This window comes from Pecten maximus, chromosome 12 (assembly GCF_902652985.1).
Source record: "Pecten maximus chromosome 12, xPecMax1.1, whole genome shotgun sequence".
In the NCBI taxonomy this organism is placed as follows: Eukaryota; Metazoa; Mollusca; class Bivalvia; order Pectinida; family Pectinidae; genus Pecten; species Pecten maximus.
Genome location: NC_047026.1, coordinates 23413214 through 23439862, shown reverse-complemented (window position 1 = coordinate 23439862; position 26649 = coordinate 23413214). Strand labels below are relative to the sequence as shown.

General features: G+C 41.6%; 1 protein-coding gene across 3 annotated transcripts in view; it reads right to left on the bottom strand.

The window, feature by feature from the left end:
* LOC117339547 (phosphoacetylglucosamine mutase-like) overlaps nt 1-26373 on the bottom strand; it is a 31690-nt gene extending 5317 nt beyond the window's left edge. For 2 of the 3 annotated variants that reach the window (XM_033901223.1, XM_033901224.1), the window contains exons 1-16: nt 26247-26373; nt 24004-24074; nt 15943-16072; nt 14707-14802; nt 12166-12239; nt 10634-10761; nt 9174-9332; nt 7774-7897; nt 7200-7243; nt 6217-6330; nt 5799-5900; nt 4263-4318; nt 3626-3689; nt 2358-2480; nt 1766-1887; nt 309-360 (exon numbers count right to left, since the gene is read on the bottom strand). In XM_033901223.1, coding sequence (XP_033757114.1) covers nt 309-360; nt 1766-1887; nt 2358-2480; nt 3626-3689; nt 4263-4318; nt 5799-5900; nt 6217-6330; nt 7200-7243; nt 7774-7897; nt 9174-9332; nt 10634-10761; nt 12166-12239; nt 14707-14802; nt 15943-16072; nt 24004-24074; nt 26247-26347 — 1560 coding nt within the window. In that variant the 5' untranslated portion in view covers nt 26348-26373. Of the gene's footprint in view, nt 1-308; nt 361-618; nt 671-1765; nt 1888-2357; nt 2481-3625; nt 3690-4262; nt 4319-5798; nt 5901-6216; nt 6331-7199; nt 7244-7773; nt 7898-9173; nt 9333-10633; nt 10762-12165; nt 12240-14706; nt 14803-15942; nt 16073-24003; nt 24075-26246 lie in introns of those variants that run through there. The other variant, XM_033901225.1, reaches the window with a different exon arrangement.
* Between the last annotated feature and the right edge of the window lie 276 nt (nt 26374-26649).

Here is a 26649-nt window from a genome sequence, read left to right as displayed (position 1 = left end):
TACCACTGTGCCACCCGACCTATCACAATAGAACGGTACTCTCCTCTATAAACATCACAGTTGAAGTAATTGTGCAACAGTTGTACAACATTTCCACACTAACCAAGCTCATTACAGAGGACAACCTGCAAGGCTCGTCGGGATATGGACATATCAGTATCATGAAAATGATTTTATTTATTTTCATTTTTTTTGGTTTAGCATCCAAAAGAAAAGCATTCCTAGCCAGCACTACCTTTATAAAACAGGGGGAGGATCTGTTAGTCGTTAAGATTCTCATGAGTGTAAACCCCTTCTTAGTTCTTTACCTGTGTGTCAGCCTCAGCATAAACTCTTACAACATCCTCTGTACCCGAGGGCCTAGAAATAATCAAGTGACATGTAATTAATAAACTCTTACAATATCCTCTGTACCTGAGGGCCTAGAAATCATCAAGTGACATGTAATTAATAAACTCTTACAATATCCTCTGTACCCGAGGGCCTAGAAATAATCAAGTAAGATGTAATTAATAAACTCTTACAACATCCTCTGTACCAGAGGGCCTAGAAATAATCAAGTGAGATGTGATTAATAAACTCTTACAACATCCTCTGTACCTGAGGGCCTAGAAATAATCAAGTGACATGTAATTAATAAACTCTTACAATATCCTCTGTACCCGAGGGCCTAGAAATCATCAAGTGACATGTAATTAATAAACTCTTACAATATCCTCTGTATCCGAGGGCCTAGAAATAATCAAGTGACATGTAATTAATAAACTCTTACAACATCATTGTGCAAAGGCCTATAACAACAAAAGTCTCAATGGGCCTGCATAGTTCACCTGGTATTCTAATAATTCAATGTGTGTAAGAAGTGTATCAAGGTGAAACTTGATTGAATCCTGGGACTTTAATTTCAAAGAAATCCAAGGTCATTTTTCCCCCTCAAAACAACCCAAATTTATTTGATAAAGAAATGTATATTTCCAATATCAGTCAGTACAAGTCATCTGAATGACACAATGAAGTTGACTAATATAACCTTATATATGTCATTGTGCAAATGTGTTAGCCCACTTTGACTGGCTTGATCCTCAGAAGCTTTTCGATTTATGAGAAGTTGTTTGAATGTTAATTCTAACAAAGATGACTCCTGTGACCTTTATATATTCAGGTCATTTCCTTTCTGAATTTTTTTTTCAGGCTTATAGTACCAGGGACCTACTAAAGAAGTATTATGACTTTTTGAAGGGGAAAATTCTTTAAATACTTTTCAACAAATAGGGATGACAATAATCATTTAAGGAGGACTGGCAGACCAGGAATGAACAGTTTGAAAGGACAACATCTAATTATTAGCTAAACATCTGTGTAAGATCCATTGAGACGGTCCTGATAAAGACTTGGACAAATGGACTGATGGATCAAATTTGAACAGCTATCTACTGATGGTGGTGGGTTAGAAATACAAAGTGGCTAATGGCAGCCATCTTAAGCTTGAATATACGATCAAGTCTAAAATCTTGTACACACTAAACCTGAGTTCCTATAAGTCAAGGAATGAGCTAATTCTATTTTTTCTTGTGAAAAAGTGCAGTGAAATAGAAACATTTGAAGATAAATGCAAAAGTCCACCATTTACAAATAAGCATTGTTCCTTATACATTTTTTGGCTGAACTACAAGTAAAGAGAGATGGGCTTAAATGAACTTAAATATCTAACCAAAGTGTTATGAGCTGGAAGACAGATTGAGACGAGGAAGATGGTTGTTTATACCTGACAAACGATCTGCCGTGTTCGTACTTGACGACCAGACTATCTACAGCCTGTTGTAGACCATCGGGAGTTAAAGCTGTCCTTTCTGCATTAGCTGTTGTTATCACAGTACGATCTTTCACCTGTCAATACAGACAAAATATTATTCGTTTTTTCCTCTCCATTTTTGTGATTCTTTAGTATAGAACAATAGGTCAGCAAGGGCCCTACAAGTCTGACCGTTATCCCTCCTAATCGCTCAGTAGTGCATATTGATTTGTTTTGGACAGAAACTCAAGTTACTTTAACTTTTGATCTGATAACCTTGACCACTTATTTGTTGGTTTCTTCTTTAGACGAGACAAACTTTATGCCATCAAAACAAAATGTTGTCATTTACATGTGTACCTTGACCTCTGTCCTGTTGACCTTGATCTTTTGTCAGTCGACTTCATGCTTGATTCTGATCTTTAATGTTGTTAGATCAGAAATAAAAGTCTGAACCTTTCATCTATTGACAACGGTCAGTACAACCTTGACCATTTCATTTTCAACATTTCATTATGTTATAATGTTACCTTGACCTTAAATCAGTTTTTTTTTAGAGACTGACCTTGACCTTGAGCTGTCTGTTTGGGAGATCAATATAAGCACTGTCCCAGTCATTTATTTCCCATCCATATGTCGCCAGTATCAGCTCAACAAGAAGCATATCTGATATAGCATCACCCACAGTCTGAAATATATAGTGATATGACATCACGAACAGTCTGAAATATAAAGTGACATGACATCACAAACAGTCTGAAATATAAAGTGACATGACATCACCCAGTCTGAAATATGAAGTGACATGACATCACCAACAGTCTGAAATATAAAGTGACATGACACCACCCGCAGTCTGAAATATAAAGTGACATGACATCAGGAACAGTCTGAAATATAAAGTGACATGACATCACCCGCAGTCTGAAATATAAAGTGACATGACACCACCAACAGTCTGAAATATAAAGTGACATGACACCACCCGCAGTCTGAAATATAAAGTGACATGACATCACCCACAGTCTGAAATATAAAGTGACATGACACCACCCGCAGTCTGAAATATAAAGTGACATGACACCACCCGCAGTCTGAAATATAAAGTGACATGACATCACACACAGTCTGAAATATAAAGTGACATGACATCACACACAGTCTGAAATATAAAGTGACATGACATCACCCACAGTCTGAAGTATAAAGTGACATGACATCACGAACAGTCTGAAGTAGAAAGTGACATGACATCACACACAGTCTGAAATATAAAGTGACATGACATCACGAACAGTCTGAAATATAAAGTGGTATGACATCACCCACAGTCTGAAATATAAAGTGACATGACATCACGAACAGTCTGAAATATAATAATAAAAGTGACATGACATCACACACAGTCTGAAATACAAACTGATGTGACATACAATTTTTATCAAAATTAATTTTGTGAAAAAGAATATAAAGTTACGTTAGAATATAAAACATAGAATATTGAAGTCTATATATAGCTAGCAGATGATGACGGAAGACGGTTATAGGTGTGGAAGGCACCTGTGTTGGAAGCAACAGAATATGAGGTGGTTAACGAGATCTTACCTGGTTGATGAGATCTTACCTGGTTAACGAGAACTTACCTGGTTGATGAGATCTTACCTGGTTGACGAGATCTTACCTGGTTGACGAGATCTTACCTGGTTAACGAGATCTTACCTGGTTAACGAGATCTTACCTGGTTAACGAGATCTCACCTGGTTAACGAGATCTTACCTGGTTGACAGGATCTTACCTGGTTGACGAGATCTTACCTGGTTAACGAGATCTTACCTGGTTGATGAGATCCATTACTGTACACAGCTGGGCAGCAGCATCTCGCTGTATCTCTGACAAACTGAGGAATGAAGAGTACTATGGTGAGACAATTTAATATTCACCCGTCAAATGTCAAAGTGACAGATTCCTGTATCTGAATACATAAAATATGTCCAATCAAAATCCTGAATCAGGAACCATAACTATAACTAGGTAACAAACCTTATCTGGCCCCGCATGTTCCTTAATTAACTTAAAATTTTCCATAAGAATGCATTATTGGATATAATAAGGAAAATTGATGAAACTGCTTTTAAACAAGTATGAAGATTAAAATGCTGAAATAAACAAAGATCATGAAGCAGCTACCAAAATGTCAATTAAAGGTGATCAATCAAAACCTGAGGGAGGAGACCTCCGGACAAACAAAAGTTTACTCCATAGTGGCTTAAAGCCTATAAATTACAGTTTAATTCAAATAAATAAAGGAAATCGTCCTTGGTTATATTACATAATACATGCTCATATATCCAGCTACTACAATACTCCAAAGTTAAGTATTTTCTCAAATCAACATGCTAAAGTAGAGGACACGTGGCTCTGTATTAAAACTTTAATCACTTGGTATCATACAGAAAGGCGAGTAAGGTACCTGCTATCTTTGGCTGCACTTTGTATCTGGCTTGAAGCATTCTCACTGAATATAACCTGAAACAGATCAGTGTAAGGGTTGAATGTGAGTTATAACACTGCTAGAAAAAAATCCCACCTCACAAATGATTACATTTACTCTGTTGTCTGTGTAATCCCACCCCACAGATGATCACATGTTACACTGTTGTCTGTGTAATCCCACCCCACAGATGATCACCTGTTACACTGTTGTCTGTGTAATCCCGACCCACAGATGATCACTTGTTACACTGTTGTCTGTTTAATCCCTCCCTACAGATGATCACCTGTTACACTGTTGTCTGTGTAATCCCTCCCTACAGATGATCACCTGTTACACTGTTGTCTGTGTAATCCCTCCCCACAGATGATCAACTGTTACACTGTTGTCTGTGTAATCCCTCCCCACAGATGATCAACTGTTACACTGTTGTCTGTGTAATCCCGTCCCCACAGATGATCACTTGTTACACTGTTGTCTGTGTAATCCCTCCCCACAGATGATCACATGTTACACTGTTGTCTGTGTAATCCCTCCCCACAGATTATCACCTGTTACAATGTTGTCTGTGTAATCCCACCCCACAGATGATCACCTGTTACACTGTTGTCAGTGTAATCCCACCCCACAGATGATCACCTGTTACACTGTTGTCTGTGTAATCCCACCCCACAGATGATCACCTGTTACACTGTTGTCTGTGTAATCCCTCCCCACAGATGATCACCTGTTACACTGTTGTCTGTGTAATCCCTCCCCACAGATGATCACCTGTTACACTGTTGTCTGTGTAATCCCTCCCCACAGATGATCACCTGTTACACTGTTGTCTGTGTAATCCCACCCCACAGATGATCACCTGTTACACTGTTGTCTGTGTAATCCCACCCCACAGATGATCACCTGTTACACTGTTGTCTGTGTAATCCCACCCCACAGATGATCACCTGTTACACTGTTGTCTGTGTAATCCCACCCCACAGATGATCACCTGTTACACTGTTGTCTGTGTAATCCCTCCCCACAGATGACCACCTGTTACACTGTTGTCTGTGTAATCCCTCCCCACAGATGATCACCTATTACACTGTTGTCTGTGTAATCCCTCCCCACAGATGATCACCTGTTACACTGCTGTCTGTGTAATCCCTCCCCACAGATGATCACCTGTTACAATGTTGTCTGTGTAATCCCTCCCCACAGATTATCACCTGTTACACTGTTGTCTGTGTAATCCCACCCCACAGATGATCACCTGTTACACTGTTGTCTATGTAATCCCACCCCACAGATGATCACCTGTTACACTGTTGTCTGTGTAATCCCTCCCTACAGATGATCACCTGTTACACTGTTGTCTGTGTAATCCCACCCCACAGATGATCACGTGTTACACTGTTGTCTGTGTAATCCCTCCCCACAGATTATCACCTGTTACACTGTTGTCTGTGTAACCCTAACAACTGAAGGATAAAGTCAAAAGAGAACAAGTTTCCATGAAACACTATTGCTCACCGTTCCATGTCCATTAGCTTCAAAGTAGACACCAAGGTCAAACTCAAGGGCACGATGGTGGAGGTGTTTCACACCTGTTGCTGCACATGCCACTGGCACCTTCTGCGTATCAAAGAGTAACAAGTATATAACATTCATGACTTCAAAAATATTCAACAACAAATTCATGACAAACAAGTATGTAGTGATTCACAGTGTTCAAACATCTCTCATGTTCAATCATTGCCCCTCATGAACTTTTCTTATGAATTCAATGCTGCATTTTCATAGAAAATATAAATTGCTATATTTTAGCAACATTTATTGTGTAAGATGTACACGTATATATAAATATATTGAACATGTAGTACAAGACATTCCAATCCTCAATATATCAACTTGTAGCATTGTGATTTTTTCGTGAAGAGTTTTTACTGACCAGATTTTTGGTGATGTACGCAGTTGAACTACCATTCGCATAAGCTGTCTGGACCAGACCCAAGTTGAGCGTCAGACCTGATCTGCTTAGGAGTTCCTGTAGGTAGCCTGCCACCTGGGTGGATAAAACAATGAAAACCATGAATAATTGTCATGTCATGGAGAAAATCACCCAACAGTGTGTCCCTCACACAAAGCACAGCCAGCTTATATACAGCAGCTAACTGCAGCAAATATATATTGTTTGTAGCAATATTTTAAATCAAGATTCAAATAAAGTTGTTGTCACTAACTGTATATAATATGTAAATAAAGATCTACAGGGGCTTGTCACAGAGCTAAATATCCCTGGTGTGTGAGGTAATGATGTACAGATTGAGGCTTTTCACAGAGATAAATAACCCTGGTGTGTGAGGTAATTATGTACAGGGGCTTGTCACAGAGCTAAATAACCCTGGTATGTGGGGTAATGATGTACAGGGGCTTGTCACAGGACTAAATAACCCTGGTGTGTGGGGGTAATGATGTACAGAGGCTTGTCACAGAGCTAAATATAACCCTGATGTGTGGGGTAATGATGTACAGGGGCTTGTCACAGAGCTAAATAACCCTGGTATGTGGGGTAATGATGTACAGGGGCTTGTCACAGGACTAAATAACCCTGGTGTGTGGGGGTAATGATGTACAGAGGCTTGTCACAGAGCTAAATAACCCTGATGTGTGGGGCAATGATGTACAGGGGCTTGTCACAGGACTAAATAACCCTGGTGTGTGGGGGTAATGATGTACAGAGGCTTGTCACAGAGCTAAATAACCCTGATGTGTGGGGCAATGATGTACAGGGGCTTGTCACAGGACTAAATAACCCTGGTGTGTGGGGGTAATGATGTACAGAGGCTTGTCACAGAGCTAAATAACCCTGGTATGTGGGGTAATGATGTACAGGTTAACAGTTTTACACAATTATTCCACAACAGAACTTACCAGTGTTGCTATCTTATCACCATCCATTAAGTGAAATTTACCATCTGAAACAAAAATCATCAGATATCAAAATGGAACAAAATGTAACAGTAGCATTATTGTGATAGCATTGTTATTACAGGCCTGCTGTGTATCACTCACCTGGACATTAAATAATCATAGATGTATGTCTGCAATATACCATAGACTCTACCCCAACACTGAAAGTCTCCTTATAGTACAGCAGAGAAGAGAAAAATACTGCATTTCTTGAAACTTGGTGTGAACAAAGTTCATTAAGGTATAATCAAAGATGAAAACTCTGATTTTATTTTAACAACTTAACTAAAGCATTAAAATTCAAAATTGAACCCAGGGACCTGATTTTAACAACTTAACTAAAGCATTTAAATTCAAAACTGAAACCAGTGACATATCATTTCAACAACTTGATTAAAGCATTTAAGTTCAAAATTGAAACCATTGAACTTATTTTAACAACTTAACTAAAGCATTAAAATTCAAGCTGTCACACTTGTAGTGTAATAATTTCTTGTAAAATGATCTAAATATAGTAACAAATGGTGTCGTCTACCTTTATCTGCATAGTAATATACTATTCTGTCAGCATCCCCATCAAACGAAGCACAGCGGGCATTACAGTGAAGAGTCATCCCATCTGCTGGTTTCTGTTGGACCTTGACATAGTCAGCCCCACACTGGGAATAAAAAAATAAAAGCCGCTGCTAGAGAAATCAACCACGAAGCAGATCTTTCGATGACCAATCAAACAACACATGGGACATAACTCTAAAAGTTTTTTCTTGCATAAACCAACCTATGAACTTCAGGTGAAATTTATGCATAAAGATGCTTATTAGTGATTATATGTACACATTTCTAATTTTTCATCAACACTGTGGATATCTTCATTTGTTTACTATGTAATGATAAGGCCATCCCATACAGAAATGTCCACTGTCCTAAACCTCCATCCCATCAACAGAGATTTCTACTGTCCCCAACCTCCATCCCATCAACAGAAATTTCTACTATCCCAAACCTCCATCCCATCAACAGAGATTTCTACTGTCCCAAACCTCCATCCCATCAACAGAGATTTCTACTGTCCCAAACCTCCATCCCATCAACAGAGATTTCTACTGTCCCAAACCTCCATCCCATCAACAGAGATTTCTACTGTCCCAAACCTCCATCCCATCGACAGAAATGTCTACTGCCCCCAACCTCCATCCCATCAACAGAGATGTCTACTGTCCCAAACCTCCATCCCATCAACAGAAATGTCTACTGTCCCAAACCTCCATCCCATCAACAGAAATGTCCACTGTCCCAAACTTCCATCCCATCAACAGAGATTTCTACTGTCCCCAACCTCCATCCCATCAACAGAGATTTCTACTGTACCCAACCTCCATCCCATCAACAGAAATGTCTACTGTCCCCAACCTCCATCCCATCAACAGAGATGTCTACTGTCCCAAACCTCCATCCCATCAACAGAGATTTCTACTGTCCCAAACCTCCATCCCATCAACAGAAATGTCTACTGTCCCCAACCTCCATCCCATCAACAGAGATGTCTACTGTCCCCAACCTCCATCCCATCAACAGAAATGTCTACTGTCCCCAACCTCCATCCCATCAACAGAGATGTCTACTGTCCCCAACCTCCATCCCATCAACAGATATATCTATTGTACCCAACCTCCATCCCATCAACAGAAATTTCCACTGCCCCCAACCTCCATCCCATCAACAGAAATGACTACTGCACCCAACCTCAGTTCCATCAACAGAGATTTCTACTGTTGCCTAACAGACATCGATCTCATCAACAGAAAATTCTACTGTCCCAAAACAGCCATCCCATTAAGTGAGATTTCTACTATGACCCAATCTGTGTATCTTGTCTGGCATACAACATTGAATTTGCGATACTCACTTACTTCAAACCTCACACAGCATACTTACCAGATAATTCAACTTTCCAGATGACCCATCATTGCATATGTCGATAGTAAGATAGTCAGCCAGGTAACTAGTGAGCTTGTATGCTTTCGGAGCCCCTATACCATTGGCTGCGTCCAGTGTGAGGGTGGATTTGTACATATTGTCTGTTTTCTGTGCTATCTGAAGACAGACAAATCTATTGTTATGTATAAGGTCAGATCAATAATACAACAGAATATCTATAGGCTGGGAACAGAAACAAAAGCAAATTGAGTGGGGTTCAAACAGATATACCCCACTATAAGCTATAAAGAGCTTGTTTCACTCAGCTATAAAGAGCTTGTTCCACTAGGCTATAAAGAGCTTATTACACTAGGGAATAAAGAGCTTATTTCACCAGGCTTTAAATAGCTTGTTTCATTATAAGCTTCCAAGAGATTGCTTTACTAGGCTATAAAGAGCTTAAGAGCTTTTTCAGTATAAGCTGTAGAGTTTATTTCACTATACTATAAAGAGCTATTAGCTAGTTTCACAAGGCCAGCTATAAAGAACTTGTTTCACTATAAGCTATAAAGAGCTAGTTTCACTAAGCCAGCTATAAAGAGCTTGTTTCACTAGGCTATTTAGAGTCTATTTCACTATAAGCTATAAAGAGCTAGTTTCACTAGGCCAGCTATATAGAGCTTGCTTCACTAGGCTATTAAGAGCTTATTTCACTTTAGGCTATAAAGAGCTAGTTTCACTAGGCCAGCTTTATAGAGCTAGTTTCACTAGGCCAGCTTTATAGAGCTTGCTTCACTAGGCTATTAAGAGCTTATTTCACTTTAGGCTATAAAGAGCTAGTTTCACTAGGCAAAGCTATATAGAGCTTGTTTTACTATGCTATGAAGAGCTTATTTGAATATAATCTATCAAGAGCTTCATTCACTAGTCTATAAAGAGCTTGTTTAACAAGCCTATGGTAAGAGCTTGTTTTACTAGGCTATCAAGAGCTTGTTTCATTTGGCTATGAATATTTATTTCATTAGGCTATAAAGATCTGATTTTACTAGGATATCAAGAGCTTGATTCACTAGTCAATAAAGAGCTTGTTTCACTAGGCTATGATAGCTTACTTCACTAGGCTTTTAAGAGCTTATTTCACAATAAGCTATAACAAATGCAATCAATGATTGCGAAAGTTCACCGGCGGCAGCAATCACACTATGCATTTATTTTTTATGTATGTATAAGCATGTCATTTTGAACTTGTCCGTCACATAATATCGCCATATTATGATTTTGCCATAACATTACTCCTAGACCTCTAATGAATGTATAAACCATATTAGAACGGTGTGAGATGTATACTTTTGGACTTAGAAGCTTTCCAAAAACTGATCCCAAAAACTTTAAAGTGGGGTGGGACGCCGACGCGGACACCGTAACCGGCGAGCTAAAAAGCTTGTTTCACTACTCTATATAAGAGCTTGTTTCATTACCTGTTGTCTTAGTTTACAGAATGCTGTTGTCAATTTCTGGAAATAGCCCTCCTCTGTAGCTGTACCATACTGGTTGTTAGTGTTTACACACCGAACCATGAAGTGTAGCTGTGGTGTTGTCAACAGGCCTACAAACACAAAGAAAATCAGTAAAATAAAAGTTGTATTCCTCAGAAATAACGGTAAAGGAATGATGAGGTATACAAAGGTAGGATAATAAGTGTACATCACATCAATACCAAGGTTGTTTGATTACTAGAATTTGAACATGAGTCCATGTGTTAACCAAATTTTTGCACTACAAATATTACCGTAGTCTTTACACGTGCCCCAAGCTGTCTGTACTCCACATTACAAATATTACCGTAGTCTTTACACGTGCCCCCAGCTGTCTGTACAGTACTCCACATTACAAATATTACCGTAGTCTTTACACGTGCCCCCAGCTGTCTGTACAGTACTCCACATTACAAATATTACCGTAGTCTTTACACGTGCCCCCAGCTGTCTGTACAGTACTCCACATTACAAATATTACCATAGTCTTTACACATGCCCCAAACTGTCTGTACTCCACATTACAAATATTACCGTAGTCTTTACACGTGCCCCCAGCTGTCTGTACAGTACTCCACATTACAAATATTACCGTAGTCTTTACACGTGCCCCCAGCTGTCTGTACAGTACTCCACATTACAAATATTACTGTAGTCTTTACACGTGCCCCCAGCTGTCTGTACAGTACTCCACACTACAAATATTACCGTAGTCTTTACACATGCCCCCAGCTGTCTGTACTCCACACTACAAATATTACCATAGTCTTTACACGTGCCCCCAGCTGTCTGTACTCAACATTACAAATATTACTGTAGTCTTTACACGTGCCCCCAGCTGTCTGTCCTCCACACTACAAATATTACCGTAGTCTTTACACGTGCCCCCAGCTGTCTGTACAGTACTCCACATTACAAATATTACCGTAGTCTTTACACGTGCCCCCAGCTGTCTGTACAGTACTCCACATTACAAATATTACTGTAGTCTTTACACGTGCCCCCAGCTGTCTGTACTCCACACTACAAGTATTACCGTAGTCTTTACACATGCCCCCAGCTGTCTGTACTCCACACTACAAATATTACTATAGTCTTTACACGTGCCCCCAGCTGTCTGTACTCAACATTACAAATATTACTGTAGTCTTTACACGTGCCCCCAGCTGTCTGTCCTCCACACTACAAATATTACCGTAGTCTTTACACGTGCCCCCAGCTGTCTGTACAGTACTCCACATTACAAATATTACCGTAGTCTTTACATGTGCCCCCAACTGTCTGTACTCCTCACTACAAATATTACCGTAGTCTTTACACGTGCCCCCAGCTGTCTGTACAGTACTCCACATTACAAATATTACCGTAGTCTTTACACGTGCCCCCAGCTGTCTGTACAGTACTCCACATTACAAATATTACCGTAGTCTTTACACGTGCCCCCAGCTGTCTGTACTCCACACTACAAATATTACCATAGTCTTTACACGTGCCCCCAGCTGCCTGAACTCCACACTGCAATGCTTCCGAAAGTCTCTGGCTACTCTTTCTGATAAACAAAAAAAAACAATATTGACAATTTCACATAGAAATTTTGAAATACAACTCTACATAGATTGTTAAACTTTGTATTACAGATAAAAAACTTGGTTTTCATTTTATGCACCAAGTGTGTAATTCTGCAAAATTTCCACAATACATGTATTTTCTTTTTTTTCTACAACATTTCCACAATTTTTTCTGTATTTGAAAAATAAGCAAATGTTGAGTATTCAGAATAAATGATTTCAGTGAATGCGGTGAAGAAGTACCAAAATTATAAATGATGTAGCACCCCGATACATGTGTATTTTTTATATACAAATATGTGGAGAAATTTTATGACCTTTTGTAAGGCCTAGTTCAGATGTTATATATATTTGGAATAAGTATGTTTAGTAGATCTATTGAATTAGTGAATATATGTCGATTCTTTGGAGGAATGTACACCTAACGTGTTTTCTGCTCTATCTCGGTTAATATATACTGTGACCGAGCTAGGTGCATGTTTTTTAAAAACAGGTCAAAGATGATGGTCAACTTGTCAGAAGGTCAAAAACTGTAGTACCAATGGAAAGGTCTTCTGACAAGGAACACATATTCAAGTAAGATTTCCTTATCCCATACTGTTTTAAAATATGAGTTAAAGTTTTTTAAAAGTAAGTCAAGGTCGGCAGGTCCACCAATATAGTACCAATGGAAAGTTCTTGTCTCAAGGAACACACACGTGACATATCTAAGCTGTATCCTCATTAGTACTGACAATACTGCTTCATCCGAGTGAGCTTAAAGTCAATTGGGGATGAAGTTTAATTACTTGAATGAAGCTTTATTTGTATACATTTTGACCTGTGAACCCGAAAGGTAACTTTTTTTTTTGCAAATTTTATCCCAGGGACCTACCAGCTAATAGTAATCTGAGGCTTTTTATTGAATTCAAAAAAGTTAAGTGCTTAACAAATTTGACCCCTGTGAACTTAAATATAGGTCAAGGTTGTTTTTTTCCCACAAACTTTGTCCACCATCATTATGCTTAAAGTTATCTTCAGGAAGCTATAGTTTAATCATATAAAAGTTAGGTTAATGAATCACTGGACATGTCCATTTTTTGGATCGAGGATTAGAACTTCTTTCTGTCTACCCAAGTACTGAATTTCGTAGTCCATTCTGAGGATAATAACTAAAGCATATTGTAGGATGATCCGCTATCCAAATATTGTTATTAACATTCATAAGAATGGGAAACAATACTATTTTGTAAATATAAAGGCTGTTGTTCTTAAAGGGAACTGAACTGTGCTGCCTAAAACTCCTGGGATTTTAATTGTGTATACAAGTACCTATATACATTTGTACATATACACTGTATATGTATATGTATACACATCCTTTAAAGAGTGACCAATTACATAGCCTTTACCATTTATGTATATTATGAAGATAGATGATATGTTTGTAAATATAAATGAGGGTCTTTTGGGAAGTGTAAGGGGACCATTGGAGTTAAGTTATAATTATGGTACATGATAATAGTATTGATAATTGAAAGAATGGCTCAATAATAATCAGATACGAATACTGTCTAATGTGACTATGGAGCTACTTTGCTAATCATTCTCCGATGCATCAATGTCAACCAGAATGCTTTGTAAACAATTTTTTTTTATCCAGATATAGCTTCAAATATCATTTGATATGCATTTTACACAACAAATATTATATATTATGCATGTGATTTCATTATAGTCTAAGATATAGCTTTAACAAACTTTCATATAACATGAACATAACATACAGAATAGATATCACATAGCACTACAAAACAAGTAATACAACTGTCCCTTCATGCCATGGGTTAGAAACACATGTAGTTATCCACTACATACTGTCATCACTGTCCTACCCGGTAACTGATCTATGTAATCTATTTGTTGAGAGGATCCCACATTGTACACACACTGATCATTTACACACAGCCTACTACAGAATTTAGTACAATGATGATCTACGACTTCAGTATAACAGCTCATTGACAACTGTCCTGTTGTAGTAGGTAAATTAAAGCAGTGATGTTATAATTATATAGGGCAAAAAAAACAAAAAGACAAAAGTGATGAAGCTAACAAAGCTTTATATACAGTATATACATGTGTACATGTATAGGGTGTGTCAATTTAGCCGAAGAAAGTAATTGACCATATATGGAGATTTGTGGTGATACTGGGAGTTTGTATGCTACCTTTCTCTATTAAACAGTCTCTACTTCTTGATTTTGTACATTAGACAAAGCTATGGTCAGACAAGCTGACAATCTTATACATAACCTCTTAATAATCACTTATCCATAATTACACCCTGTACATGCATATTATATATATTTATTGATCTCCAACACTAGCTGGCATCCATATCAATTTTTAGACAATAAAACCATATATCTTATATGAATTATTAGAAAACTATACAGTTAAAATTACCTGGTATCCATGGCGACATACACTGTGGCTGTAACATCCATTGACACATTCTCCTTTGAAACAATTGTTTTAATAGCAGAAGCAAGGTCTTCATCTCTGGAGGTAAAAAGTCAGCATTTTTATGGATGTTTTAGTTTCTTAGCAAAATAAATATTTAATTTTTAGAAAGCAATTTGAATTTCATAAGCATCAATTAATATTTTATAACATTTTTTCAGTCTGAGTGAAATATCAGAAATTATCAACTTGATAAAAACTTCTATCATCACTGTTCATATCATCAATAGAGATGACATATATAAGAATCTACTTTTGTTTTTGAACAATCAGAATGTCGCATTTACTGCCCTGAAATCCTCCATTTTTCATGTTCATATCCAAATGAAGCGAAGGTAGAATTTAATTGGATATCCTTTGCCAAATTATGCTCCAGACCAGTTTTCATCAAAATCCCTTAGTTTAAACATATTTGATTTGAAAATATCACAGTCCCTTAGGACTATATGTGGTTTCTTAAAGGATTTATCGACATTTCCCTTATTGGGCCCTGCCCCTCTAGGACTATATGTAGTGTCTTAAAGGATTTATCTGCATTTCCCTTATTGGGCCCTGCCCCTCTAGCTCCGAGGAGCCACACCTGCCATTTACACAAAACTTGATTTACTTAGCCAAATAATGATCCAGACCAAATTTCATCAAAATTGATTCAGTCATTCAGGACTATCGGCAATTTAAAGAAATTACATCTATTTCCCCTTCTTGACCCCGCCCCTCAGGCCCCAAGGGATCCACACTCTCTGTTTATACATTAGATCTCCTTAGCCTAATAAATTATAATGCTCCAGACCAATCATCAAAATCAATTCAGTCATTCAGGACTAGTTGCGGTTGATGATGTCAGATGTCAGACGTTGGGTCGACAACGGACGCTGCTCCCTAGCATAAGCTCACCAGTCCTTCAGACCAGGTGAACTTAAAATGATTTAATATCAAACAGTTTACACTCCAGATAGTGTGAAGACTGGGGAAGACTCTTTTGGAAGATTCTAAAAACATGAAACTCTTTGTACCCCTTCAATTTTACAGTATGTTACATCGGATGTCAAATATCGATATATGTATACCCAAGGGCTGCCTTGGTCCTTAAAAGTAGGTAAAGATCCTCTCAGATGAGGTCAGCATCGCTGAGTTATTGAAATCCAAACATGATAGTCATTATAGTCCAGGTGTACTTACTCCACATTGGCCAGGAACGTAGCATGGGACTCCCAGGTAGCCTCTAACATTTCCCCCGCGGGGTCGATGAGTTTGATACCATTGTCTTCCTCGGGGTTGTGGGATGCCGTAATCATAGCACCAATTGTTGCTTCAATGATAAACAAACTGTCTACATTTCAAACAAACCACATCAAAATACTTACAGTCTATAAAAGATAGAATTAAAATATTGGAAGTACTGATGGCACTGTGCAGTCTCTATCTATGAGCTGGTGGATTAAATGATCATGTGGAATGATATGACAAAACCAAATCAGTAATTCAAAGGTGATTATTGATTCATTTAAGTTTGTAGATGAGATAGCAATTAGAAACATCAAACAGGTGATGTTTTACTGTTCTGTAAGATTAGTTTTCTGTTACAAGAGAAGGCATAAAAACTGGGGACCAATAGAATCTTTCACCCCCTTGGGGGTGAGACAGGGGAATCTCAACCTGAGTGGAAGATTCTTAAGTTGCCAAACACGAGGCTTGCTGAGTGTTTGACAGCTTGATTATCTTACCCCGAGGGTCGAGATTCCCCTGTCTCACTTCCATGGGGGTGAATGATTATTTTTCTCTTACCCTGTTTACCCTCTTATGTATCTAATATTGAGGTTACATCAATGCAAGGAAATGTTGACGGGACGGGATTATACTGTTGCATGACGTCATGGTATTGTTGACGTGACAAAATACAATACAATTGTTGAGAACGTGAAAAGAGCGTGTGTAGCTTGTCTTTTCCCTAGGGTGAGATAAGAAAATCTCACCCAGGTAAAACTGTGGATATCCCTGTCCAGGGTAAGAGAACAATTTATCTTTTCCCTAGCAACTGCGGGATAGCCATGTGAAGTCTGAGAAATGTTACGCCCAATCATGTCTGATATATTTTGTGAATCTTTATTCACATTCAGACTTTGCCATGGTCATATACAGTGTCCATAAGAACTAGACCTCAATCAAAGTTAATAGCTATATGTATTTATAGTTCGCAGCAACACGTCCATTAGGTAGAGCTGTCTGATATAAATTACACATTTACAACATGTATACAGACACACTGTTCAAACAATACCTGTCCACATACAGCACAAACAATCACAATAAATTATGTTCATCATAATTTAAAACCAACAAATATTGACTTTGGCTAAGTGGACTATAGTGCCTCAGGAAGATCAGAATACACTGTACATCTCTAAGAAGTGTGTGGTCTATAAAATAGTGTGACTGCATGGTGGAAGGTTAGGTACATTCCTGAGAGGTGTGTGGTAGTGTGACTGGGGGAAGGTTAGATACATTCCTGAGAGGTGTGTGGTAGTGTGACTGGGGAGGGTTAGGTACATTCCTGAGAGGTGTGTGGTAGTGTGACTGGTGGAAGGTTAGGTACATTCCTGAGAGGTGTGTGGTAGTGTGACTGGGGGAAGGTTAGGTACATTCCTGAGAGGTGTGTGGTAGTGTGACTGGGGATGGTTAGGTACATTCCTGAGAGGTGTGTGGTAGTGTGACTGGTGGAAGGTTAGGTACATTCCTGAGAGGTGTGTGGTAGTGTGACTGGGGGAAGGTTAGGTACATTCCTGAGAGATGTGTGGTAGTGTGACTGGGGGATGATACATTCCTGAGAGGTGTGTGGTAGTGTGACTGGGGGATGATACATTCCTGAGAGGTGTGTGGTAGTGTAACTGGTGGAAGGTTAGGTACATTCCTGAGAGGTGTGTGGTAGTGTGACTGGTGGAAGGTTAGGTACATTCCTGAGAGGTGTGTGGTAGTGTGACTGGGGGAAGGTTAGATACATTCCTGAGAGGTGTGTGGTAGTGTGACTGGTGGAAGGTTAGGTACATTCCTGAGAGGTGTGTGGTAGTGTGACTGGGGGATGGTACATTCCTGAGAGATGTGTGGTAGTGTGACTGGGGGATGGTTAGGTACATTCCTGAGAGGTGTGTGGTAGTGTGACTGGTGGAAGGTTAGGTACATTCCTGAGAGGTGTGTGGTAGTGTGACTGGGGGATGGTACATTCCTGAGAGATGTGTGGTAGTGTGACTGGGGGATGGTTAGGTACATTCCTGAGAGGTGTGTGGTAGTGTGACTGGGGGAAGGTTAGGTACATTCCTGAGAGGTGTGTGGTAGTGTGACTGGGGGAAGGTTAAGTACATTCCTGAGAGGTGTGTGGTAGTGTGACTGGGAGATGGTACATTCCTGAGAGATGTGTGGTAGTGTGACTGGGGGAAGGTTAGGTACATTCCTGAGAGGTGTGTGGTAGTGTGACTGGGAGATGGTACATTCCTGAGAGATGTGTGGTAGTGTGACTGGGGGAAGGTTAGGTACATTCCTGAGAGGTGTGTGGTAGTGTGACTGGTGGAAGGTTAGGTACATTCCTGAGAGGTGTGTGGTAGTGTGACTGGGGGATGGTTAGGTACATTCCTGAGAGGTGTGTGGTAGTGTGACTGGGGGATGGTAAGGTACATTCCTGAGAGGTGTGTGGTAGTGTGACTGGGGGAAGGTTAGGTACATTCCTGAGAGGTGTGTGGTAGTGTGACTGGGGGATGGTTAGGTACATTCCTGAGAGGTGTGTGGTAGTGTGACTGGGGGATGGTTAGGTACATTCCTGAGAGGTGTGTGGTAGTGTGACTGGGGGAAGGTTAGGTACATTCCTGAGAGGTGTGTGGTAGTGTGACTGGGGGATGGTTATGTACATTCCTGAGAGGTGTGTGGTAGTGTGACTGGGGGAAGGTTAGGTACATTCCTGAGAGGTGTGTGGTAGTGTGACTGGGGGAGAAGGTTAGATACATTCCTGAGAGGTGTGTGGTAGTGTGACTGGGGGACAGGTACATTCCTGAGAGGTGTGTGGTAGTGTGACTGGGGGACAGGTACATTCCTGAGAGGTGTGTGGTAGTGTGACTGGGGGAAGGTTAGGTACATTCCTGAGAGGTGTGTGGTAGTGTGACTGGGGGATGGTTAGGTACATTCCTGAGAGGTGTGTGGTAGTGTGACTGGGGGATGGTTAGGTACATTCCTGAGAGGTGTGTGGTAGTGTGACTGGGGGAAGGTAGGTACATTCCTGAGAGGTGTGTGGTAGTGTGACTGGGGGATGGTTAGGTACATTCCTGAGAGGTGTGTGGTAGTGTGACTGGGGGATGGTTAGGTACATTCCTGAGAGGTGTGTGGTAGTGTGACTGGGGGATGGTTAGGTACATTCCTGAGAGGTGTGTGGTAGTGTGACTGGGGGATGGTTAGGTACATTCCTGAGAGGTGTGTGGTAGTGTGACTGGGGGAAGGTTAGGTACATTCCTGAGAGGTGTGTGGTAGTGTGACTGGGGGATGGTTAGGTACATTCCTGAGAGGTGTGTGGTAGTGTGACTGGGGGAAGGTTAGGTACATTCCTGAGAGGTGTGTGGTAGTGTGACTGGGGGATGGTTAGGTACATTCCTGAGAGGTGTGTGGTAGTGTGACTGGGGGATGGTTAGGTACATTCCTGAGAGGTGTGTGGTAGTGTGACTGGGGGATGGTTAAATACATTCCTGAGAGGTGTGTGGTAGTGTGACTGGGGGAAGGTTAGGTACATTCCTGAAAGGTGTGTGGTAGTGTGACTGGGGGATGGTTAAATACATTCCTGAGAGGTGTGTGGTAGTGTGACTGGGGGATGGTTAGGTACATTCCTGAGAGTTGTGTGGTAGTGTGACTGGGGGATGGTTAGGTACATTCCTGAGAGGTGTGTGGTAGTGTGACTGGGGGATTGTTAGGTACATTCCTGAGAGGTGTGTGGTAGTGTGACTGGGGGATGGTACATTCCTGAGAGGGTGTGTGGTAGTGTGACTGGGGGATGGTTAGGTACATTCCTGAGAGGTGTGTGGTAGTGTGACTGGGGGAAGGTTAGGTACATTCCTGAGGGGTGTGTGGTAGTGTGACTGGGGGATGGTACATTCCTGAGGGGTGTGTGGTAGTGTGACTGGGGGATGGTACATTCCTGAGAGGTGTGTGGTAGTGTACCTGGGGGATGGTACATTCCTGAGAGGTGTGTGGTAGTGTGACTGGGGGATGGTTAGGTACATTCCTGAGAGGTGTGTGGTAGTGTGACTGGGGGATGGTTAGGTACATTCCTGAGAGGTGTGTGGTAGTGTGACTGGGGGATGGTTAGATACATTCCTGAGAGGTGTGTGGTAGTGTGACTGGGGGATGGTACATTCCTGAGAGGTGTGTGGTAGTGTGACTGGGGGAAGGTTAGGTACATTCCTGAGAGTTGTGTGGTAGTGTGACTGGGGGATGGTTAGGTACATTCCTGAGAGGTGTGTGGTAGTGTGACTGGGGGATGGTACATTCCTGAGGTGTGTAGTAGTGTGACTGGGGGAAGGTTAGGTACATTCCTGAGAGGTGTGTGGTAGTGTGACTGGGAGATGGTACATTCCTGAGAGGTGTGTGGTAGTGTGACTGGGGGATGGTTAGGTACATTCCTGAGAGGTGTGTGGTAGTGTGACTGGGGGATGGTTAGATACATTCCTGAGAGGTGTGTGGTAGTGTGACTGGGGGATGGTACATTCCTGAGAGGTGTGTGGTAGTGTGACTGGGGGAAGGTTAGATACATTCCTGAGAGGTGTGTGGTAGTGTGACTAGGGGAAGGTTAGGTACATTCCTGAGAGGTGTGTGGTAGTGTGACTGGGGGAAGGTTAGGTACATTCCTGAGAGGTGTGTGGTAGTGTGACTGGGGGATGGTACATTCCTGAGAGGTGTGTGGTAGTGTGACTGGGGGATGGTACATTCCTGAGAGGTGTGTGGTAGTGTGACTGGGGGATGGTTAGATACATTCCTGAGAGGTGTGTGGTAGTGTAACTGGGGGATGGTTAGATACATTCCTGAGAGGTGTGTGGTAGTGTGACTGGGGGACAGGTACATTCCTGAGAGGTGTGTGGTAGTGTGACTGGGGGATGGTACATTCCTGAGAGGTGTGTGGTAGTGTGACTGGGGGAAGGTTAGGTACATTCCTGAGAGGTGTGTGGTAGTGTGACTGGGGGATGGTTAGGTACATTCCTGAGAGGTGTGTGGTAGTGTGACTGGGGGACAGGTACATTCCTGAGAGGTGTGTGGTAGTGTGACTGGGGGATGGTACATTCCTGAGAGGTGTGTGGTAGTGTGACTGGGGGAAGGTTAAATACATTCCTGAGAGGTGTGTGGTAGTGTGACTGGGGGATGGTTAGGTACATTCCTGAGAGGTGTGTGGTAGTGTGACTGGGGGATGGTTAGGTACATTCCTGAGAGGTGTGTGGTAGTGTGACTGGGGGATGGTTAGGTACATTCCTGAGAGGTGTGTGGTAGTGTGACTGGGGGAAGGTTAGATACATTCCTGAGAGGTGTGTGGTAGTGTGACTGGGGGATGGTTAGGTACATTCCTGAGAGATGTGTGGTAGTGTGACTGGGGGATGGTTAAGTACATTCCTGAGAGGTGTGTGGTAGTGTGACTGGGGGACAGGTACATTCCTGAGAGATGTGTGGTAGTGTGACTGGGGGATGGTTAGATACATTCCTGAGAGGTGTGTGGTAGTGTGACTGGGGGATGGTTAGGTACATTCCTGAGAGGTGTGTGGTAGTGTGACTGGGGTAAGGTTAGATACATTCCTGAGAGGTGTGTGGTAGTGTGACTGGGGGATGGTTAGATACATTCCTGAGAGGTGTGTGGTAGTGTGACTGGGGGATGGTTAGGTACATTCCTGAGAGGTGTGTGGTAGTGTGACTGGGGTAAGGTTAGATACATTCCTGAGAGGTGTGTGGTAGTGTGACTGGGGGATAGTTAGGTACATTCCTGAGAGATGTGTGGTAGTGTGACTGGGAGATGGTACATTCCTGAGAGGTGTGTGGTAGTGTGACTGGGAGATGGTACATTCCTGAGAGGTGTGTGGTAGTGTGACTGGGGGATGGTTAGGTACATTCCTGAGAGGTGTGTGGTAGTGTGACTGGGGGATGGTTAGGTACATTCCTGAGAGGTGTGTGGTAGTGTGACTGGGGGATGGTTAGGTACATTCCTGAGAGTTGTGTGGTAGTGTGACTGGGGGATGGTTAGGTACATTCCTGAGAGGTGTGTGGTAGTGTGACTGGGGGATGGTTAGGTACATTCCTGAGAGGTGTGTGGTAGTGTGACTGGGGGATGGTTAGGTACATTCCTGAGAGGTGTGTGGTAGTGTGACTGGGGGGACAGGTACATTCCTGAGAGGTGTGTGGTAGTGTGACTGGGGGATGGTTAGGTACATTCCTGAGAGTTGTGTGGTAGTGTGACTGGGGGATGGTTAGGTACATTCCTGAGAGGTGTGTGGTAGTGTGACTGGGAGATGGTACATTCCTGAGAGATGTGTGGTAGTGTGACTGGGGGACAGGTACATTCCTGAGAGATGTGTGGTAGTGTGACTAGGAGAATGTTAGATACATTCCTGAGAGGTGTGTGGTAGTGTGACTGGGGGATAGTTAAGTACATTCTTGAGAGGTGTGTGGTAGTGTGATTGGGGGGTGGTACATTCCTGAGAGGTGTGTGGTAGTGTGACTGGGGGAAGGTTAGATACATTCCTGAGAGGTGTGTGGTAGTCTGACTGGAGGATAGTTAAGTACATTCTTGAGAGGTGTGTGGTAGTGTGATTGGGGGATGGTACATTCCTGAGAGGTGTGTGGTAGTGTGAATGGGGGATGGTACATTCCTGAGAGGTGTGTGGTAGTGTGACTGGGGGAAGGTTACGTACATTCCTGAGAGGTGTGTGGTAGTCTGACTGGGGGATAGTTAGGTACATTCTTGAGAGGTGTGTGGAAGTGTGACTGGGGGAAGGTTAGGTACATTCCTGAGAGGTGTGTGGTAGTGTGACTGGGGGAAGGTTAGGTACATTCCTGAGAGGTGTGTGGTAGTGTGCCTGGGGGATGGTACATTCCTGAGAGATGTGTGGTAGTGTGACTGGGGGAAGGTTAGGTACATTCCTGAGAGGTGTGTTGTAGTGTGACTGGGGGAAGGTTAGATACATTCCTGAGATGTGTGTGGTAGTGTGACTGGGGGAAGGTTAGGTACATTCCTGAGAGGTATGTGGTAGTGTGACTGGGGGGAGGTTAGGTACATTCCTGAGAGGTGTGTGGTAGTGTGACTGGGGGATGGTTAGGTACATTCCTGAGAGGTGTGTGATAGTGTGACTGGGGGATGGTACATTCCTGAGAGGTGTGTGATAGTGTGACTGGGGGATGGTTCGGTACATTCCTGAGAGGTGTGTGGTAGTTTGACTGGGGGAAGGTTAGGTAAATTCCTGAGAGGTGTGTGGTAGTGTGACTGGGGGATGGTTATGTACATTCCTGAGAGGTGTGTGGTAGTGTGACTGGGGGAAGGTTAGATACATTCCTGAGAGGTGTGTGGTAGTTTGACTGGGGGATGGTACATTCCTGAGAGGTGTGTGGTAGTTTGACTGGGGGATGGTACATTCCTGAGAGGTGTGTGGTAGTGTGACTGGGGGATGGTTAGGTACATTCCTGAGAGGTGTGTGGTAGTGTGACTGGAGGATGGTTAGGTACATTCCTGAGAGGTGTGTGGTAGTGTGACTGGGGGATGGTTATGTACATTCCTGAGAGGTGTGTGGTAGTGTGACTGGGGGAAGGTTAGATACATTCCTGAGAGGTGTGTGGTAGTTTGACTGGGGGATGGTACATTCCTGAGAGGTGTGTGGTAGTTTGACTGGGGGATGGTACATTCCTGAGAGGTGTGTGGTAGTGTGACTGGGGGATGGTTAGGTACATTCCTGAGAGGTGTGTGGTAGTGTGACTGGAGGATGGTTAGGTACATTCCTGAGAGGTGTGTGGTAGTGTGACTGGGGGATGGTACATTCCTGAGAGGTGTGTGGTAGTGTGACTGGGGGAAGGTTAGGTACATTCCTGAGAGGTGTGTGGTAGTGTGACTGGGGGATGGTTAGGTACATTCCTGAGAGGTGTGTGGTAGTGTGACTGGGGGGAAGGTTCGGTACATTCCTGAGAGGTGTGTGGTACTGTGACTTGGGGGTGGTACATTCCTGAGAAGTGTTTGATCTTTACCTTTTTTGGTTTGAGATCGGATTGCAGCAAGGATCCCCATCCTATATAAGACATGGTCCAAATACTCCTCCCTGTAACACAGCATTGAGATTGAACATAGAATACATTAGCTACAATGCAAGTCATATGTAATACCGACTTCTGCAACCAGGGAAACAATTATTGTAAGGTTTTAGCTCTTACCCTAGCCTCAGGGGTCATCTAGATAAACTGTTATAAACTGTATCAGCCCAATTTCGCTACTTGGGACATTCATAGAAATAAATAAGCATGCATCATGTCTAATTGTGGATTTTGCTTTTGTCATGTAATTGTCTAAACTGTTTGTCAATTTTGGCAAAATGTGTGAAAAATGCAGATTTCAGGAGAGCAGAGTTACCTCGTGTGGATCACATATGTTGCACGAAACAACAATGCCATTACACTATTATGTACTTACAGCAGACATGTATAATAGAGGCTATAAATGCTGTACGTTTATTCTATTTGAGCATTTTCTGACTGTTGTTCTATATAGATGGCTGATGTCAGATTTTCAAAATCTTTGATTCCCCCGCCTCAACTTCATATTTGCTAAATATTTCAAATCGTATACCTTCTACAAATTAAGAAGTATGATCATTATTCTTATCTATCTATCTTTTTAGAAGAATCTTAAAAGATTGACCTCTTCCTCCTCTATTTGGCCCTGTCCCTCTGTCCCAAGTACGATGGCCCATATACCTCTACAAAATATGCATAAGCCCTAAATGTTTGTCCGCAGTTTCCTAAAATGTGTCGTCGAAAAACTGCATATGCAGTTGTTTTTTGCCCAGTGTCGGACACATTTCATCATCAGATTTTGCTTTGCTTTTTGTTTATTTTGACAACGCAGCGTTGGCCTGTAACCGCCTTGGCACTTTTCGAGCTTTGCTACACACCATTTGATAAATCCCGACAGCCTCATCAAGCACAGGTGGCCCACTGAGATCATGGATGCACCATTCAATTCTTCATACATTTTGACTGCATGTATTGTTTTCCTGTGGTCGACAATCAAGGTTGCCCATGCAACCTTTCATTCTTTGAATCCAGTTACATGCATGTCCCCTCCCCTTAACCTTTGTACCTTATGGTTTTACCCACACATTACACCTAAGCTTATAAGGTCAAGTGGGCTCTCTCAATAGGCCACCTGTGCTTCATCAGGCAGTCGGGATTTAGCAAATGGTGTGTTAATTACCTGAGCAAAGCTCGAAAAGTGCCAAGGCGGTTATGGGCTAACACTGTGTTGGCAAAATAAACATAAAGCAAAGCAAAATCTAATGCTGAAATCGGGCTGACACTGGGCAAAAAACAACTGCATATGCAGTTTTTCGACCATGTTTTTCAGGAAACCTCGGACAAACCTCGATTGCTTATGTGTATATTGTCCAGGCGTATATGGGCCGTCATACCCAAGGGAAGCCAGAACAACTATGCAATAATAATAATAAAGTATATAAAGCGATATACATTTGTACCTCTATTTCCCATAATATTATTGAAGCCTACCAATTGACCCCATTCACCTCATCATCGGCTACCCATATTAGTATGGTTATGTGTCGTTTCACTTACAAAATTACAGTGCAACAATTAGGTAGACATATTAAGAGTTTACAAAACGATACGATAGTGACATGGCCCTGTGCCTTGACTGAAGTATGAAGTTCCAGTAACATGTAGAGTAGGAGATAGAGACCAGACAAGATAAAGTGTGGAAGGATAGACACAATGCAAAACTGTGACACAATTATGATGTGTAGAGCTTTCACTACGATGTCACTTAAAAGGGAACAAATATTTTGTATATTGGAGGAAGTCCAACGTGTCATTATCGGTGGTATGACCTGACATATATGCATCTCGAACCAACACGCATGTTTGCATTACATGTACATTGTAAGCTTAGATCTGTCAGCATATCAATTACCACGGACTTAGATATAGAAAGTAAACTGACAATGACGTTTTGCCACGAGGTAGACAACACCACAGAAAACTGTATTAGCTTTGCCCTAAAAAATCAGAGACCTATACTGCAGTACACATATCTGTCATATTACCGAAGTACTCGATACCGTAACAGTAAAGTGAAAGTAGAGTTGCCCGGATGTTTATACAAGGTAGGGCCTAACGTGTCTCGTTTCGGCCACGTAACAGAATCAAGTCACATGTAGATATATACGTCATTTCTAAGCATTGAGTATAATGAAACAAACCTAGTTCTGAATCCTGCTGTACCATACTGTATTTTCCGGTTTACTTTACGGGGATATTTCTCTACGGCGGCCTTCCTGACGGCTTCCAACATTCCCTCCATCGCCTCACTGTATTCGCGATCGGCCAATTCCGCCAGAGATCGGAATTAACGGACGCGGAACGGTTTGACAGACGGAACCGGACTAGACCCAGAACGGAGTGATGATTAGAAGGATAACTGACGACAGGACATTCTTTTCCCGACAAAACTTTATTCCCTTCATTTATACAACGTCATAAACTATGCAAATGATTAAATTTAACATGAATGTAATCAATTCATATATTATAGGATCCTTTGTTCTTATTTTGATCATATATATTAGTCCTGATCTTATTCTACTAAGAATTTTATTTATCAGA